This window comes from Scyliorhinus canicula, chromosome 8 (genome assembly GCF_902713615.1).
Source record: "Scyliorhinus canicula chromosome 8, sScyCan1.1, whole genome shotgun sequence".
Taxonomy (NCBI): Eukaryota; Metazoa; Chordata; class Chondrichthyes; order Carcharhiniformes; family Scyliorhinidae; genus Scyliorhinus; species Scyliorhinus canicula.
In genome coordinates, this window is record NC_052153.1 from 151,359,636 (window position 1) to 151,377,751 (window position 18,116).

Consider the following 18,116-nt stretch of genomic DNA (forward strand, 5'->3'; position numbering starts at 1 on the left):
TAGCCAATGTGTTCCTTTGTTTAAGAAGGGTAGCAAGGATAATCCAGGAAACTACAGGCCGGTGAGCCTTACGTTAGTGGTAGGGAAATTACTGGAGAGAATTCTTCGAGACAGGATCTACTCCCATTTGGAAGCAAATGGACGCATTAGTGAGAGACAGCAATGTTTTGTGAAAGGGAGGTCGTGTTTCACTAACTTCATAGAGTTTTTCAAAGAGGTCACAAAGATGATTGATGCAGGTAGGGCAGTGGATGTTGTCTATATGGACTTCAGTAAGGCCTTTGACAAGGCCCCTCATGGTAGACTGGTACAAAAGGTGAAGTCACACGGGATCAGGGGTGAGCTGGCAAGGTCGATACAGAACTGGCTAGGTCATAGAAGGCAGAGAGTAGCAATGGAAGGGTGCTTTTCTGATTGGAGGGCTGTGACTAGTGGTGTTCCGCAGGGATCAGTGCTGGGACCTTTGCTGTTCGTAGTATATATAAATGATTTGGAGGAAAATGTAACTGGTCTGATTAGTAAGTTTGCAGACGACACAAAGGTTGGTGGAATTGCGGATAGCGATGAGGACTGTCGAGACGATACAGCAGGGTTTAGATTGTTTGGAGACTTGGGCGGCGAGATGGCAGATGGAGTTTAATCCGGACAAATGTGAGGTAATGCATTTTGGAAGGTCTAATGCAGGTAGGGAATATACAGTGAATGGTAGAACCCGCAAGAGTATTGAAAGTCAGAGAGATCTAGGTGTACAGGTCCACAGGTCACTGAAAGGGGCAACACAGGTGGAGAAGGTAGTCAAGAAGGCATACGGCATGCTTGCCTTCATTGGCCGGGGCATTGAGTATAAGAATTGGCAAGTCATGTTGCAGCTGTATAGGACCTTAGTTAGGCCACACTTGGAGTATAGTGTTCAGTTCTGGTCGCCACATGACCAGAAAGATGTGGAGGCTTTAGAGAGGGTGCAGAAGAGATTTACCAGGATGTTGCCTGGTATGGAGGGCATTAGCTATGAAGAGCGGTTGAATAAACCCGTTTTTTTTTACACAGAGGGTGGTGGGTGCCTGGAACACGGTGCCGGAGGAGGTGGTGAAAGCAGGGACGATAGTGACATTTAAGGGGCATCTTGACAGATACATGGGAATAGAGGGATACGGACCCAGGAAGTGTAGCAGATTATAGTTTAGTCGGGCAGCATGGTTGGCATGGGCTTGGAGGGCCGAAGGGCCAGTTCCTGTGCTGTAGTTTTCTTTGTTCTTTGTTCTTTGAACCAGTGACAGTGAAGGAACAGTGATATAGTTCCAAATCAGGGTAGAATGTATCCTGGAAGGAAGCCTCAAGGATCTAGTGTTTTGATGCAATTGCCCTTTTAGGTAGATAGAACATAGAACGATACAGCGCAGTACAGGCCCTTCGGCCCACGATGTTGCACTGACATGGGAAGTCAAAACCTAAAGGCCATCTAACCTACACTATGCCATTATCATCCATATGCTTATCCAATAAACTTTTAAATGCCCTCAATGTTGGCGAGTTCACTACTGTTGCAGGTAGGGCATTCCACGGCCTCACCACTCTGCGTAAAAAACCTACCTCTGACCTCTGTCCTATATCTATTACCCCTCAATTTAAGGCTATGTCCCCTCATGCTAGCCACTTCCATCCGCGGGAGAAGGCTCTCACTGTCCACCCTACCTAACCCTCTGATCATTTTGTATGCCTCTATTAAGTCACCTCTTAACCTTCAACTCTCTAACGAAAACAACCTCAAGTCCATCAGCCTTTCCTCATAAGATTTTCCCTCCATACCAGGCAACATCCTGGTAAATCTCCTCTGCACCCGTTCCAAAGCTTCCACGTCCTTCCTATAATGAGGCGACCAGGACTGTATGCAATACTCCAAATGCGGCCGTACCAGAGTTTTGTACAGCTGCAACATGACCTCATGGCTCCGGAGCTCAATCCCTCTACCAATAAAGGCCAACACACCATAGGCCTTCTTCACAACCCTATCAACCTGGGTGGCAACTTTCAGGGATCTATGTACAAGATCACCGAGATCCCTCTGTTCATCCACACTACCAAGAATTTTACCATTAGCCAAATATTCCGCATTCCTGTTATTCTTTCCAAAGTGAATCACCTCACACTTCTCTACATTAAACTCCATTTGCCACCTCTCAACCCAGCTCTGCAACTTATCTATGTCCCTCTGTAACCTGCAACATCCTTCCACACTGTCTACAACTCCACCGACTTTAGTGTCGTCTGCAAATTTACTCACCCAACCTTCTGTGCCCTCCTCTAGGTCATTTATAAAAATGACAAATAGCAACGATCCTTGTGTTACGCCACTCGTAACTGAACTCCATTCTGAACATTTGCCATCAACCACCACCCTCTGTCTTCTTTCAACTAGCCAATTTCTGATCCACATCTCTAAATCACCCTCAATCCCCAGCCTCCGTATTTAAGACCATAAGACATAGGAGTGGAAGTAAGGCCATTCGGCCCATCGAGTCCACTCCGCCATTCAATCATGGCTGATGGGCATTTCAACTCCACCTCCCAGCATTCTCCCCATAGCCCTTAATTCCTCGCGACATCAAGAATTTATCTATCTCTGCCTTGAAGCCATTTAGCGTCCCGGCCTCCACTGCACTCTGCGGCAATGAATTCCACAGGCCCACCACTCTCTGGCTGAAGAAATGTCTCCGCATTTCTGTTTTGAATTTACCCCCTCTAATTCTAAGGCTGTGCCCACGGGTCCTCGACTCCTCGCCTAACGGAAACAGTTTCTTTGCGTCCATCCTTTCTAAGCCATGTATTATCTTGTAAGTTTCTATTAGATCTCCCCTTAACCTTCTGAACTCCAATGAATACAATCCCAGGAACGCCAGCCGTTCCTCATATGCTAGACCCGCCATTCCAGGGATCATCCGTGTGAATCTCCGCTGGACACGCTCCAGTGCCAGTATGTCCTTCCTGAGATGTGGGGCCCAAAACTGGACACAGTACTCCAAATGGGGCCTAACCAGAGCCTTATAAAGGCTCAGTAGCACATCGCTGCTTTTATATTCCAACCCTCTTGAGATAAATGACAACATAGCATTCGCTTTCTTAATCACGGATTCAACCTGCATGTTTACCTTTAGGGAATCCTCGACTAGCACTCCCAGATCCCTTTGTACTTTGGCATTATGAATTTTCTCACCGTTTAGAAAGTAGTCTATGCTTGGATTCTTTTTTCCAAAGTGCAAGACCTCACATTTTCTCACGTTGAAATGCATCAGCCATTTCCTGCACCACTCTCCCAAACTGTCTAGATCCTTCTGCAGCCTCCCCACTTCCTCAGCACTACCTGCCTGACCACCTAACTTCGTATCATCAGCAAACTTCGCTAGAATGCCCCCAGTCCCTTCATCCAGATCATTAATATATATGGTGAACAGCTGCGGCCCCAACACTGAACCCTGTGGGACACCGCTGGTCACCGGCTGCCATTCCGAAAAAGAACCTTTTATCCCAACTCTCTGCCTTCTGTCAGACAGCCAATCCTCAACCCATGCCAGTAGCTCACCTCGAACACCATGGGCCCTCACCTTACTCAGCAGCCTCCTGTGTGGCACCTTATCAAAGGCCTTTTGGAAATCCAGATAGACCACATCCACTGGGTTTCCCTGGTCTAACCTACTTGTCACCTCCTCAAAGAATTCTAACAGGTTCGTCAGGCACGACCTCCCCGTACTAAATCCATGTTGACTTGTTCTAATCCGACCCTGCTCTTCCAAGAAATTAGAAATCTCATCCTTAACGATCGATTCTAGAATTTTACCAACAACCGAGGTTAGGCTAATTGGCCTATAATTTTCCATCTTTTGTCTTGATCCTTTCTTGAACAAGGGGATTACAACAGCGATCTTCCAATCGTCCGGGACTTTCCCTGACTCCAGTGATTTTTGAAAGATCTCAACCAACGCTTCCGCTATTTCTTCAGCCACCTCCCTCAGAACTCTAGGATGTAGCCCATCGGGGCCAGGAGATTTGTCAATTTTAAGACCTTTTAGCTTTTTTAGCACCATCTCTTTTGTAATGGCAACCATACTCAACTCAGCCCCCTGACCCTTTATAATTTTTGGGATATTACTAACGTCTTCCACTGTGAAGACAGACGCAAAGTACTTATTAAGTTCTCCAGCCATTTCCTCATCTCCCATCACTAGCCTTCCAGAATCAGTTTGAATTGGCCCAATGTCTACTTTGGCCTGACGTTTGTTTCTTATGTATTGAAAGAAACTTTTACTATCATTTCTTATATTACTGGCTAGCCTGCCTTCATATTTGATCCTCTCCTTCCTTATTTGTCTCTTTGTTAACCTCTGTTTGTTTTTGTAGCCTTCCCAATCTTCTGATTTCCCGGTGCTTTTGGCCACTTTATAGGATCTCTCTTTTTCTTTGATACATTTCCTGACCTCCTTTGTCAGCCATGGCTGTCTAATCCCTCCCTGGATAATCTTTCTTTTCTTGGGGATGAACCTCTGTACAGTGTCCTCAATTATGCATACAAACTCCTGCCATTTTTGCTCTACTGTCTTCCCTGCTAGGGTCTGCTTCCAGTTGATTTTCACCAGTTCCTCTCTCATGCCCTCGTAATTACCTTTATTTAACTGTAACACCATTACATCCGATTTTGCCTTCTCTCTTTCAAACTGCAGACTGAACTCAACCATATTATGATCGCTGCTTCCTAAGTGTTCCCTTACTTTAAGATCTTTAATAAAGTCTGGTTCATTACATAGCACTAGGTCCAGAATAGCCTGCTCCCTTGTGGGCTCCATGACAAGCTGTTCCAAAAAGCCATCTTGTAAGCATTCCATGAATTCCTTTTCTTTTGCTGCAATAGCCGACCGTGGGGAACCTTATCAAACGCTTTACTGAAATCCATATACACCACCTCAACTGCTCTACCCTCGTCTACCTGTTTAGTCACCTTCTCAAAGAACTCGATAAGGTTTGTAAGGCATGACCTACCCTTCACAAAACCATGCTGACTATCCCTAATCATATTATTCCTATCTAGATGATTATAAATCGTATCTCTTATAATCCTCTCCAAGACTTTACCCACAACAGACGTGAGGCTCACCGGCCTATAGTTACCGGGGTTATCTCTACTTCCCTTCTTGAACAAAGGGACCACATTTGCTATCCTCCAGTCCTCTGGCACTATTCCTGTAGCCAATGATGACATAAAAACCAAAGCCAAAGGCTCAGCAATCTCTTCCCTGGCTTCCCAGAGAATCTTAGGATAAATCCCATCAGGCCCCGGGGACTTATCTATTTTCACCTTGTCCAGAATTGCCAACACTTCTTCCCTACGCACCTCAATGCCATCTATTCTAATAGCTTGGGTCTCAGCATTCTCCTCCACAACATTATCTTTTTCCTGAGTGAATACTGACGAAAAGTATTCATTTAGTATCTCGCTTATTCTCACATCCTCAGCCTCCACAAACAACTTCCCACCACTGTCCTTGACTGGCCCTACTCTTACCCTAGTCATTCTTTTATTCCTGACATGCCTATAGAAAGCTTTTGGGTTTTCCTTGATCCTACCTGCCAAAGACTTCTGATGTCCCCATCTTGCTCGTTTTAACTCTCTCTTTAGATCCTTCCTCGCTTCCTTGTAACTATCAAGCACCCCAACTGAAACTTCACGCCTCATCTTCACATAGGCCTCCTTCTTCTTCTTAACAAGAGATTCCACTTCTTTGGTAAACCACGGTTCCCTCGCTCTACCCCTTCCTCCCTGCCTGACTGGTACGTACTTATCAAGAACACGCAATAGCTGTTCCTTGAACAGGCTCCAAATATCCAGTGTGCCCAACCCTTGCAGCCTACTTCTCCAACCTACACATCCTAAGTCATGTCTAATGGCATCATAATTGCCCTTCCCCCAGCTATAACACTTGCCCTGCGGGGTATACTTATCCCTTTCCATCACTAACGTAAAGGTCACCGAATTGTGGTCACTGTCTCCAAAGTGCTCACCTACCTCCAGATCTAACACCTGGCTTGGTTCATTACCCAAAACCAAATCCAATGTGGCCTCGCCTCTTGTTGGCCTGTCAACATATTGTGTCAGGAAACCCTCCTGCACACATTGTACAAAGAACGACCCATCTAATGTACTCAAACTATATATTTTCCAGTCAATATTTGGAAAGTTAAAGTCTCCCATAACAACTACCCTGTTACTTTCGCTCTTTTCCAGAATCATCTTCGCCATCCTTTCCTCTACATCCCTAGAACTATTAGGTGGCCTATAGAAAACTCCCAACAGGGTGACCGCTCCTTTCCTGTTTCTAACCTCAGCCCATACTACCTCGGAAGAAGAGTCCCCATCTAGCATCCTTTCTGTCACCGTAATACTGTCCTTGACTAGCAGCGCCACACCTCCCCCTCTTTTGCCCCCTTCTCTGAGCTGAGATGTTAAGGTATCAAAGAAGTCTTGGTTGGTTGCTACAGGATATCTTACAGATGATGTTACAATCTCCGTAGAGATCGATAACTTCAATTCATACATGCAGTTGAAAGGATAATGTGCCAAGATTTCTTGTTTGAAGACTTTTACTGTACAAAGTTCTAAAAGCACTAATGACTAAACATGCTTTGTAGATAACTTATACTTGAAATCAGAAAACAAAACATTCCCCATTTTCTTCAAACAACCAAAGACTCACTTCACAGATATATGTTACACTGACCTTTAAGTAGACATTCAATTCTCTTCTAATCAATCCAAGGTCATTCTTAAGGTTTACTTCTGTTGTTTTCCTTTCTTAGCCTGAGAACTTTTATTGTTAAAATTGTCTTTCACAGTGACATTTTCTGCCCCAGAGATTCTTCCTCTAGCACAAGCTAGGTGAGTCTTCCAGCCTTGTTTTAAGTCCTCATGAACTTGTTTTTTCAGTCTGAGGACGAGCTTCCATCCGTGTTACTTTGTTGTGAACCATGTCATTTTGGTGCCTACATCTGCTCTCTGTCAGATCCTGGCAGACTAATCTTATGCATGAGTTCTCAGGGGTATCTTGGACCCTTCCCCTCTCAGAGCCCATCTTTAAAAATTTTTTAGTGTACCCCATTATTTTTTTTCCCAAGTAAGGGGCAATTTAGCGTGGTCAATCCACCTAACCTGCACATCTTTGGGTTGTGGGGGCGAAACCCACGCAGACACAGGAAGATTGTGCAAACTCCATACGGACAGTGACCCAGGGCCGGGATTTGAACCCAGGTCCTCAGCGCTGTAGTCCCAGTGCTAATCACTGCGCCACATGCCACCCCCCAGAGCCCACCTTTATAGCAACATGCAACACGTGAAGCTTGTATCCAGATGATTAACTATTCTTGAAACCACAACTCTCTTTTACTTGGAAGTAAATGGACAGCTTCAAGCACAATTCTTTACAACTTGACATCCTCAATATTTTTCTGGTACTCACTCACACTCTATCCAATGTTAATACACAGGCTGCTAACATTGTCTCCATTTGTAAACACTGTTATGATCCGGTTAGGGACCAATAACCTTTTGTTTAAAGTTGACAAAGTTTGCAATCCCAATTGCCACGAGGGGAATAAAGCCACAAGATTCGAAGTTTTAAAACAAATGAAATAGACGTCACTACGCCAAGCAAGAAAATTAAAACAATCTACAATTTTAACTCTTATACTCTTAATATTCAGAATTAGCATGAGATAAAATGAATTAACAGGCAAACTGTAGTTAGACACACCACACATAGCATTAAATGGTGGATGTAAGCAAGACAGATGCATGGATTTGTCAGCAACCTACCCAGACATCAGTGACTGTTGAGAGTCACAAAATCTCATGAACACCGTCTCCTTCAAAAGTGATTTCAATTCTTTATTTTCAAAGATCTAACATCTGAATTCCCTCCAAAGGCCTCTCTGACTTAGGCTGCCTCAGTGATTGCTCATCTCCTGATGGTTCAATCTCTTCCCCTGAGACTGCGTTCCATGGGATTCACAAAGCTGCACTCCTGCTTCTAATTACTGGCTCACTTCATCTAATTTGCGGCCACAAGTTTCAACAAGCCGGCAATGCCCCAGAATTTCTCCGAACTTATCTGTTAGTTGCACCGAGCTATGAAAAGCTTCCAGGACTTCTCTGATCCAGTGACCTTACACCAACTTTTCAGCTCCCCAGAACGTCTCTGAGCACTTAGCTGCTTGGAGCTTGCTAACAGCCCCCTGGGCTTCCCAGGAGCTGCAAACCTCATGAGGTCCAAACTAAAACTAACCCCTCTCCCAGCAAACACACAGATAAATTGAAACTAGAGAACCGTCTTAAGCTTAACCTATCTCCATGACTATGTAATCCATCAGGGTTCACCGAGTGCTTTTAAACAAATTTAAACAAATTAAACTCTAAATTTATATTAAAAAAAAAGAAGTGCAGTTCAGAGAGATATGTTCCGAAAATTAGAACTAAATTTAGAGTACCCAATTCATTTTTTCCAATTAAGGGGCAATTTGGCGTGGCCAATCCACCTACCCTCCACATCTTTGGGTTGTGGGGGCGAAATCCACGCAAACACAGGGAGAATGTGCAAACACCACACGGACAGTGACTCAGAGCCGGGATCGAACCTGGGACCTCGGCGCCATAAGGCAACAATGCTAACCACTGTGCCACCGTGCTGCCCTGAACTGCATTTCTTTGCAAGGAGTGTAGACATCATACCTCCAGTTCACCAGCTACGTATGCCCACCTGCTGTTTTAGCAGACAGTGACCCAAGCAGGAATCGAACCTGGGACTCTGGAGCTGTGAAGCAATTGTGCTATTCACAATGCTTCTGTGCTGCCCTTAAGAACAAATTAATCTACACTCCATTATTCTACCCTAATCCATGTACCCATCCAATAGCCAATTGAAGGTCCCTAATACACGTCACAACATCTTGCACCTTCTTCCCAGTAAACAATCTGGGTTTCCTTTAATCTCTAACAATCAAACCATCAAAGCTAATTGTCTGGCAGACCTTAGAATAGGTCACACGGCCCCTTGAATTTTACCTGAAATTAAAGACATAGTCCTATATACAACAATCTTATAAACCTCATATTTATAAAAATGGTGGACACTGCAGCCACAATGCAGTGGTGGGGGAGGGACTAACTGAAGTGCTGGTTGGGTGCCAGCCAAGCAGGCCGTGTCTTGAGTTTTGTTGGAGCTGCAATAATTCAGGTAAGTGGAGAGTATTCCATCATATTCCTAACTTGTGCCTTGTTAATGGTGGAAAGGCTTTTAAGAGTTAGAAAATAACCACATATTCTTATTGAAACATGTAGGGCAAAATTTTCTGATATTAATCTTAAGTGCTGGCTCTGATGAGCTCCCCGGCTGTACAGCTGGCTTTTCTTGTCAGGTGATGTAGCACTTAATAGAGTAGAAAAATGCTGCAGGTGTCTATGACTCAGTGACGCTGGTGGGGCGGGGGTTGATGGCTCTGTAGAAGTCAGTCTATCAGCATCTTGGACTCCACAAGGCCTTTCTTTAATTAGCCTATTTGATTTTGCTAATTATTTTTAAACGTTGTGCATTTGAACCAGCATTTGCTGCCATCTTCATGGCCCCTCTAGAGATCCTTTGCAGACCCCTGGACCTCATTTTAGGAACCCCTGCCCTATATCAAAGTGCTGGCACAAGCACAATGTGCCAAATGGCTTCATTCTATGCAGCATTATTCTCTGAATCCATGAGCTAAATTGGATACATGTGTCATTAGTTGACATTCCTTTGATTGATCAGTAAATTATCCTAAAGCACTTTGAAACATATATGAATCATTGATTGAGTAAAAATTGTCATGTGAGATTACCTTTAAGAAATGGGTGTTTATAAATGGGTGTGTATATAAATATCTGTAGTGAGTGTACCTTTAAGAAATGGGTGTTTATTACTGCAGTGATGTCCGAGAGTGGGTAGAGCTGGGCTGTCTGTTAGCTTTTTACTTTCGTTTTAGGATGTTTGCTGTGGGGTGTGTTTTAGTTTCGTTTTCAGTGTTGGAGCTGAAGCCAGACAGAGCAGGTGTACTGTTGATCTCTCTGCCATGAAAATACTATCTCTTGATCATTTTGTGAATTCAGAATTATAAATGTTCTTAGTAGTGAATGTAAACCTAATGTGATTCTGTTCAAAGGTGTTTCTTTTGTCTTCTGGATGTTGTTTAGGAAGTTATTAAGGATTACTTAGTGTTGTATTCTTTGGGGGTTGTATTTGAATTGATGGTTGCTAAGATGTTCACTATGTTTTAAAAAGGTTAACTTGAGTTCATAGAATAAAGATTGTTTTGCTTTAAAAAATACTTTTCGATTTCTGCTGTACCACACCTGTAGAGTGGATCATGTGTCCCCCATACCGCAATATATTAAAAGTTGTGGGTCAGGTGAACTCAGTGATGCACTTTGGGGTTCTCTAAACCCTGGTCCATTACAAAATGCATTATGGCTTTCTTTGATACTATACTTTTAATAAATCCTAATTAATTGACACCAGTTGCAGAGGTTATAGAACATATGTTTTGGAATGAGTGCCTGCTATTAGGAAATAATTCATTTTTGACTATTTTCCATTATAGACAAAAGAAGAAGTGGCAGGAACCCTGGATGCTGTACAGAACATTCAGAGCATCACTCAATCACTGCAGAAATCTAAAGAGAACTACAGTATCAAATGTGTAGAACATGAAAGGTTAAAAAAAGAGGGAGCAACACAAAAAGAAGTAGAAAAGGTAAGCTCTATATTCAAAAAAAAATAAAATTAATAGTACCAGATTTTCTTAGGTTGGGAGCAATTTCTGATTAAAAGGACCATGAGAAGACTGGTAGGATTGAGTGATAATGCAGAACTCAGAGACATATGAGTGCCCAGAATAGCAGGAAAGTAACGGCAAGTGGTTAATGGGCTGCTGCTGTTCATTTGTAAATTCATTCAGCAATTTGTGGAAGAAATGCCCTAGAGTTGCAAATAGCTGGAAATTATTAGATCATTTCAGCTGCTCTGCGTTAATCTTGCAGAAATGGGACCTCCGGGAAAAAATAATAGGGGCTTCTAAGAAAGATACTGCAATAATCATGGATGATTGTATTCTACATTTAGATTGAATGAATCAAATTGGCAAAGGTAACCTGGAAAATGAGTTCAGAGAGCATTTTTGGGACAATTTCTAATATTCTGGAGACAACCAGAGAGCAGGCAAGTCTAGACCTGGTAACGTACAATAAGACAGGAGTAATTAATGACCTCGTAGTAAAGGAGCCCCTCGGTTGCAATGATTACAACATGATTGAGCTTCACAATGAATTTGGGAGTGAAAAGTGTGGTTTAGACTGATGTTTTAAAGGTAAATAAAAGCAATTACAAGGGTAGGAAGACAGTTGACTGAAGTGAACTTGGAATCATAGATTTTTTAAAATTTAGAGTACCCAATTCATTTTTTTCCAATTAAGGGGCAATTTAGCGTGGCCAATCCACTTAGCTTGCACAATCCACTTAGCTTGCACATTTTTGGGTTGTGGGGGCGAAACCTACGCAAAAATGGGGAGAATGCGCAAACTCCACACGGACAGTGACCCAGAGCCGGGATCGAACCTGGGACCTCGGCGCCGTGAGGTCGCAGTGCTAACCCACTGCGCCACTGTGCTGCCCCGGAATCATAGAAGTTACAGTGCAGAAGGAGGCCATTCGGCCCATCGAGTCTGCATCGACTCTTGGAAAAAGCACCCTACTTAAGGCCACACCTCCACCCTATCCCCGTAACCCAGCAATCCCATCTAACCTTAGGGCAATTTATCATGACCAATCCACCTAACCACATCTTTGGACTGTGGGTGGAAACCGGAGCACCCGGAGGAAACACACGCCGACATGGGGAGAACGTAAATTAGGTTAAAGGGTAAGACGCTAGAAATGCAGTGGTAGACATTTAAGGAGATACTTCAGAATACTCATTCTAGTGAGAAAGATGGACTCTGGGAGAGAGATGCAGCATCCGTGGCTGACTAAGGAAGTTAGAGCAAGTATCAAATTTGAAAGAAAAAGCAAACAATTCTGCAAAGGTAAGTGGTAGGTCAGAAGATTGGACAGAACATAAAACCCAGCAAACAATGACTAAAAACATGGGGCGGAATTCTCCGATCCTGAGGCTAAGTGTTGACACCGTCGTAAACGCCATCGCGTTTCTCGACGGCGTCAGCATGTCCTCAGGAGCAGCGATTCTGACCCCTACAGGTGGCCAGCATGGCACTGGAGTGACCCATGCCGCGCCAGATGCAACATGGCGTAGGGCTACAGGGATGGCGCGGAACAAAAGAGGCCCCCAGCCTGAGTGGGCAGGCCACAGCGGATCCCCTCCTCCCCCACCAGGCCGCCCCCGGATGTATGCATGCCAAGGTCCCGCCGGGAAGAGCAGGTGTGAATGGCGCCAGCGGGACTCGTTTTTTTTTGCGTGGCCGCATGGCCCATTGATGGACCGGCGTCGGGCGGTTCACGCCCGTCCTGCCGATTCTCCGACCCGGCCAGGAGAATCCCGCCCATGAGATCTAAATGATGAGAAACTGCAATGCTCTGAGATGCAGAGGATCTGGGTGTCTGATGCATGAATCACAAAAGTCTAGTCTGCAGTTACAGCATGTAATTAGGAAAGTTAATATATTATTATTATTTATTGTGAGGGAAATTGATTGCAAAACAAGGAAAGTTATGCTTCTGTTGTATGGGGCACTGGTGAGACCATATTTGGAGTACTGTGTACAGTATTGGTCTCTTTATTTAAAGAAAGCTGCGAATGCATTATAAACAGATCAGACAGGTTACACTTGTATCCACTCGAGTTTAGTAGAGAAAGAGGGGTCTTAATTGAGACTTCTAAGATCCTGAGGGGTCTTGATAGTGTATGTGGAGACGATGTTTTCTCTTGTGGGAGAATCTAGAACTAGGGTTCACAGTTTAAAAATAAAGGGTTGCTCATTTTAAGACAGCGATGACAAAAGTTTTTTTCTCTGAGTGTCATGAGTCTTTGGAATTATTTTCCTCAAAAGACAGTGGGAGCAGAGTTATTGAACATTTTAAGGCAACGCTAGATAGATTATTGAGCAACAATGGGGTGAAACATGAATGTGGCATTGAGGTTACAATCACATTAGCCATGATCTTATTGAAAGATGGAGCAGGTTCGAAGGGCCAGGTGGCCTACTGTTCCTAATTCACACGTTTGTATTAAATTATAGTATGAGAGAAAACTAGCTAGAAATATAAAAATATAGTAAGAGGTTCTGTAAGTATTTAAAAAGGAAAATAAGAACTAAGGTGAGTATTGGACTTCTGGAGAGTCTGGGGATCTAATAATGGGAAATAAGGAAATGGCGGAAGCATTGAATAAATATATTGGGCGGAATTCTCTGACCCCCCGCAAGGTCGGGGAATCGCCCGGGGCCAGCGTAAATCCCGCCACCGCCGTGGCCGGAATTCTCCGCCACCCGGGAATCGGCGGGAGCGGGAATCACACCCCGCCGATCGGCATGCCCCCCCGCGCCGATCGGCGTGCCCCCTGCGGCGATTCGGATGGGCCGAAGTCCCGCCGCTGACAGGCCTCTCCCGTCGGTGGGAATTGGAGCACCTCTGGTGCCGGCGGGATTGGTGGCGCGAGCGGGCCCCCGGGGTCCGGGGAGGGGGGGGGGGGCGCGGGGCGATCGGACCCCGGTGGGTGGCCTGGCCCGCGATCGGGGCCCACCGAACGGCGGGCGGGCTAGTGCCGTGGGGGCACTCTTTTTCTTCTGCCGCCGCCACTGCCTCCACCATGGAGGAGGCGGAAGAGACCCCCCTACCGCGCGTGCGCCGGTGGTGACATCAGCGGCCGCTGACGCACTGGCACATGCGCGGACCGGCGAAGGCCTTCCGGCCAGCGGCGGTGCCAAAAGCCGTTGGCGCCGGTTTTGGCAACAGTCGGCGTGGTGGAAACCACTCCGGCGCGGGGATAGCCCCTAAAGGTGCTGAGAATTCTGCACCTTTGGGGAGGCCCAACGCCGGAGCGGTTGGCGCCACTCCGCTACGCCGGGACCCTCTACCCCGGCGGGTAGGGGCGAATCCTGGCCATTGTGTCTGTCTTCACTCTAGAAGGCAAAAATAACACCCCAGAAATACTTGCAAATCAAGGGTTGACCAACAAGGGGTGACCGGGAAGGAGGAATTTAAAACAATTACAATCACGAGGGAGAGGATACTGAGAAAACTATTCGTACTAAATGCAGCCGATTCCCCAGCACCCGATGGCATGCATCCGAGGACCTTGAAAGAACTGACTGCTGAAATAGTGCATGCATTAGTTCTAATTTTCCAAGATTCTGGCTAAGGTCCCATCAGATTGGGAAATAGTGAATGCAACTATTCTATTCAAAAAAAACAGGAAACTTAGACAGTTAGTCTAACATCTGTCATAAGAAAATGCTAGAATCTTAATATTAGGAGGACACTTGAAAATTTTTAATGGAGAGCCAATGTGTTGGATTTTCATCTTTGAGGGGTGTAGTGGGAATCGGGGAAATTTCCCGGCTGACCCTGTCCGCCTCAGGAGAAAGTGCCTGCAAGGTAAGATTTTACTTTGCTGGAGGAGTGGGGTGGTGCTGCAGGCAAGGTTCAGAGTCAGTCATAGGGGCTTCTGGGCGCCAAGATCGGTTGTTTTAAAAGGCCCGCCTCTGTGTTATGGGCTTTGTTTGAAAAAACTGAGGCCATTTAGCACTCATCCCACATACTCACTCCATGTCCATCAATGCCATCTTATGCCCCACTCACCCGCATGGCCACTCATCCCTTCCAAGTCATGTTTCCCCCATCCTTTAATGCATGCCATGCCTAGGCGTGCCTCCCACACCCCTCATTCCCACCCGCCCCATAAGAATCTATGGCTTCCATGCCTTTTTACCTACTATATACTGTATAGATCCAATAATCCCTGTTGACGTATAAGGAGAGATTGAGTCGGTTAGCATGTATTTGCTGGAGGAATATGGGTAGATCTCATAGAAACCTATACAATTCTAACAGGACAAGGCAGGGTAGATAAAAGAAACGAAAGAGAAAATGCTGGAAAATTTCAGCAAGTCTGGCAGCATCTGTAGGGAGAGAAAAGAGCTAACGTTTCGAGTCCGATGACTCTGTCAAAGAAAGATAAAAGAAAGATGTTCTCAATGGTGGGGCGTTTTCAGGACCTGGGGTCACAGTCTGAGTATACGGGGCAGACCATTTAGGACAGAGATGAGGAGAAATTTCTTCACCCAAAGAGTGGTCGACTTGTGGAATTTGCGACCACAGAAAGCAATTGAGGCCAAAACACCATGGGCGGGTTTCTCCATTCCAGATTTCTGGTATGGTATGCCCTATGTTTTAAAGAAGCAGTTAGATATTGCATTTGGGGCGAAGAGGTTCAAAGGATATGGGTGGGGAAGGTGTGATCAGGCTATTGAATTAAATGATCAGCAATGATAATGAATGGCGGAGCAGGCTTGAAGGGACTAACGGCCTCCTGCTCCTATTTTCAATGTTTCCATGTCTTTGATTAATTTATTAGAGTTATTTCAGGAAGTAACAAGCAACATGGATAAAAGGGAACCTGTGGATGTGATGCACTTGTGATTTTGTGAGATGATGAGATGTAAATCCTGCCAATTGTGGCAGGGTCACTTTTAGAAATCTGCATATTAAAGCGAGACAGCTAGTCTCATTTTCATGTGCAGATTCCCAAGGTACTCGAAGGGGATCTATCCACTTCGACTTGGTGACTTTGGCGAACCCCAACAGTACTGGTCTCCACAAACGGGGACCAGAGGGACGACTGTTGTGGGGATCTCCCAGGGGATTGGAGGCCCACAGGTGCATGCTCTCTGGGCAGGTTGGTACCCTGGCACTCCTGGTGCCACCTGGGCACTCTGGTATGGCACTCTAGGTGCCACCTGGTGTCAGCCTGGCACTGCTGGCTGGCAGGGGCACTGCCAGGCTGGCACTGCAAAGGTGCCAAGCTGGCATTTTTTCTGTGCTGGCGATTGGTCCGGGAGTGCCCTTTGCTGGTTTTGGGGGCCTCCGGGGGGGGGGGGGAGAAGGGGGGGGGGGGGGGGGAAGGGGGGGGGGGGGGAAAGAGAGATGTGCACCCTCCCATAATGGGTTGCGGCCTGTTTGGTGGGTGGGGTTTGCAAAGCCGGGGATCGCCTTGGAGAAGGCGTGCCGATCTCTCAAGTTCGGCAAGCGGAGCTCCTCAGTGCAGAAAACGGGGCTATATGTGGCCTCGGCCGCGTGTTCCCCGCTGAGGCTCTTTAACTAGCGCGAGTGGTGTTTTATAACCATTTGTTTGCTGGTACTGCGACTGCCGGCGTGGCTAAACACGCTCGCTATGGAACTTTGTTCCCTTTTAGTAAAATTACCCCTAATGTGTGAGCCAGATTAAACCTGAAAGATGGTATAGACCAGTCTTTATCAACTGCATGTTAAACCCTCATAAGGTATTATATTAATATTAATAATATTAATCTGAAGAGCCAAAAGTGCAGTATAATTAAAGGAATAGGCTGTTGATATTTTTGAAATTTGATCATGTTACAAATACAATACTTATAAGACTTATGTTTTGGAACTGTCTCTTTAATGTAAGTAGAAGAATGACGAGGATTGTGTAATCTACTCTGAATTCTATCTTGACAGCAAGCCTGGGTGGTTTGGGTGTTAAAATTTAAAGGGCAAGAAAGTACAGAATTCTCGGACTTGCAGACAGTGCAAGGGCAGTTGTGCCAAATGCGGGTAGACTGGTGGTCTCCAAATTTTCAGGCGTTAGGAATGATAGGTTTTATAAATGGTTGTACTTCAAAACAATCTGTTTAATTCCAAGACAGAAAGGAGTTTGGGGACTTGAAGTTAGTTAAGTAACATTTTTACTTGTAAACAAGACCAGTGTGATTCACACTGCCATGGAGATGGGCTTTGGGAAGGGAAAACTCTGGACAGTCACTTTGATGCAAGTTACAGGATTTTTAACGTATCACTAAGCCTCATAGACAGTATCAGTCTGCACCAATCTGAGGGAGAGAGAGCAGGCGATAGAGGCAGCCAGTCCTGGACATAGAACATAGAACGATACAGCGCAGTACAGGCCCTTCGGCCCTCGATGTTGCACCGACATGGAAAAAACTAAAGGCCATCTAACCTACACTATGCCCTTATCATCCATATGCTTATCCGATAAACTTTTAAATGCCCTCAATGTTGGCGAGTTCACTACTGTTGCAGGTAGGGCATTCCATGTCCTCACCACTCCTTGCGTAAAAAACCCACCTCTGACCTCTGTCCTATATCTATTACCCCTCAATTTAAGGCTATGTCCCCTCGTGCTAGCCACCTCCATCCGCGGGAGAAGGCTCTCGCTGTCCACCCTATCTAACCCTCTGATCATTTTGTATGCCTCTATTAGGTCACCTCTTAACCTTCTTCTCTCTAACGAAAACAACCGCAAGTCCATCAGCCTTTCCTCATAAGATTTTCCCTCCATACCAGGCAACATCCTGGTAAATCTCCTCTGCACCCGTTCCAAAGCTTCCACGTCCTTCCTATAATGAGGCGACCAGAACTGTACGCAATACTCCAAATGCGGCCGTACTAGAGTTTTGTACAACTGCAACATGACCTCATGGCTCCGGAACTCAATCCCTCTACCAATAAAGGCCATCACACCATAGGCCTTCTTCACAACCCTATCAACCTGGGTGGCAACTTTCAGGGATCTATGTACATGGACACCGAGATCCCTCTGCTCATCCACACTACCAAGAATTTTACCATTAGCCAAATATTCCTCATTCCTGTTATTCTTTCCAAAGTGAATCACCTCACACTTCTCCACATTAAACTCCATTTGCCACCTCTCAGCCCAGCTCTGCAGCTTATCTATGTCCCTCTGTAACCTGCAACATCCTTCCGCACTGTCTACAACTCCACCGACTTTAGTGTCGTCTGCAAATTTACTCACCCATCCTTCTGCGCCCTCCTCTA

At 45.5% G+C, this 18,116-nt stretch overlaps 1 protein-coding gene across 14 annotated transcripts in view; it reads left to right on the forward strand.

Moving 5' to 3' along the window:
• The window catches only part of fcho2 (FCH and mu domain containing endocytic adaptor 2), a 261,675-nt gene that overhangs the window by 92,706 nt on the left and 150,853 nt on the right, over positions 1–18,116 (forward strand). For all 14 annotated transcript variants that reach the window (XM_038805432.1, XM_038805433.1, XM_038805439.1 and 11 more), the window contains exon 5: positions 10,666–10,818. In XM_038805432.1, coding sequence (XP_038661360.1) covers positions 10,666–10,818 — 153 coding nt within the window. The remainder of the gene's footprint in view (positions 1–10,665; positions 10,819–18,116) is intronic.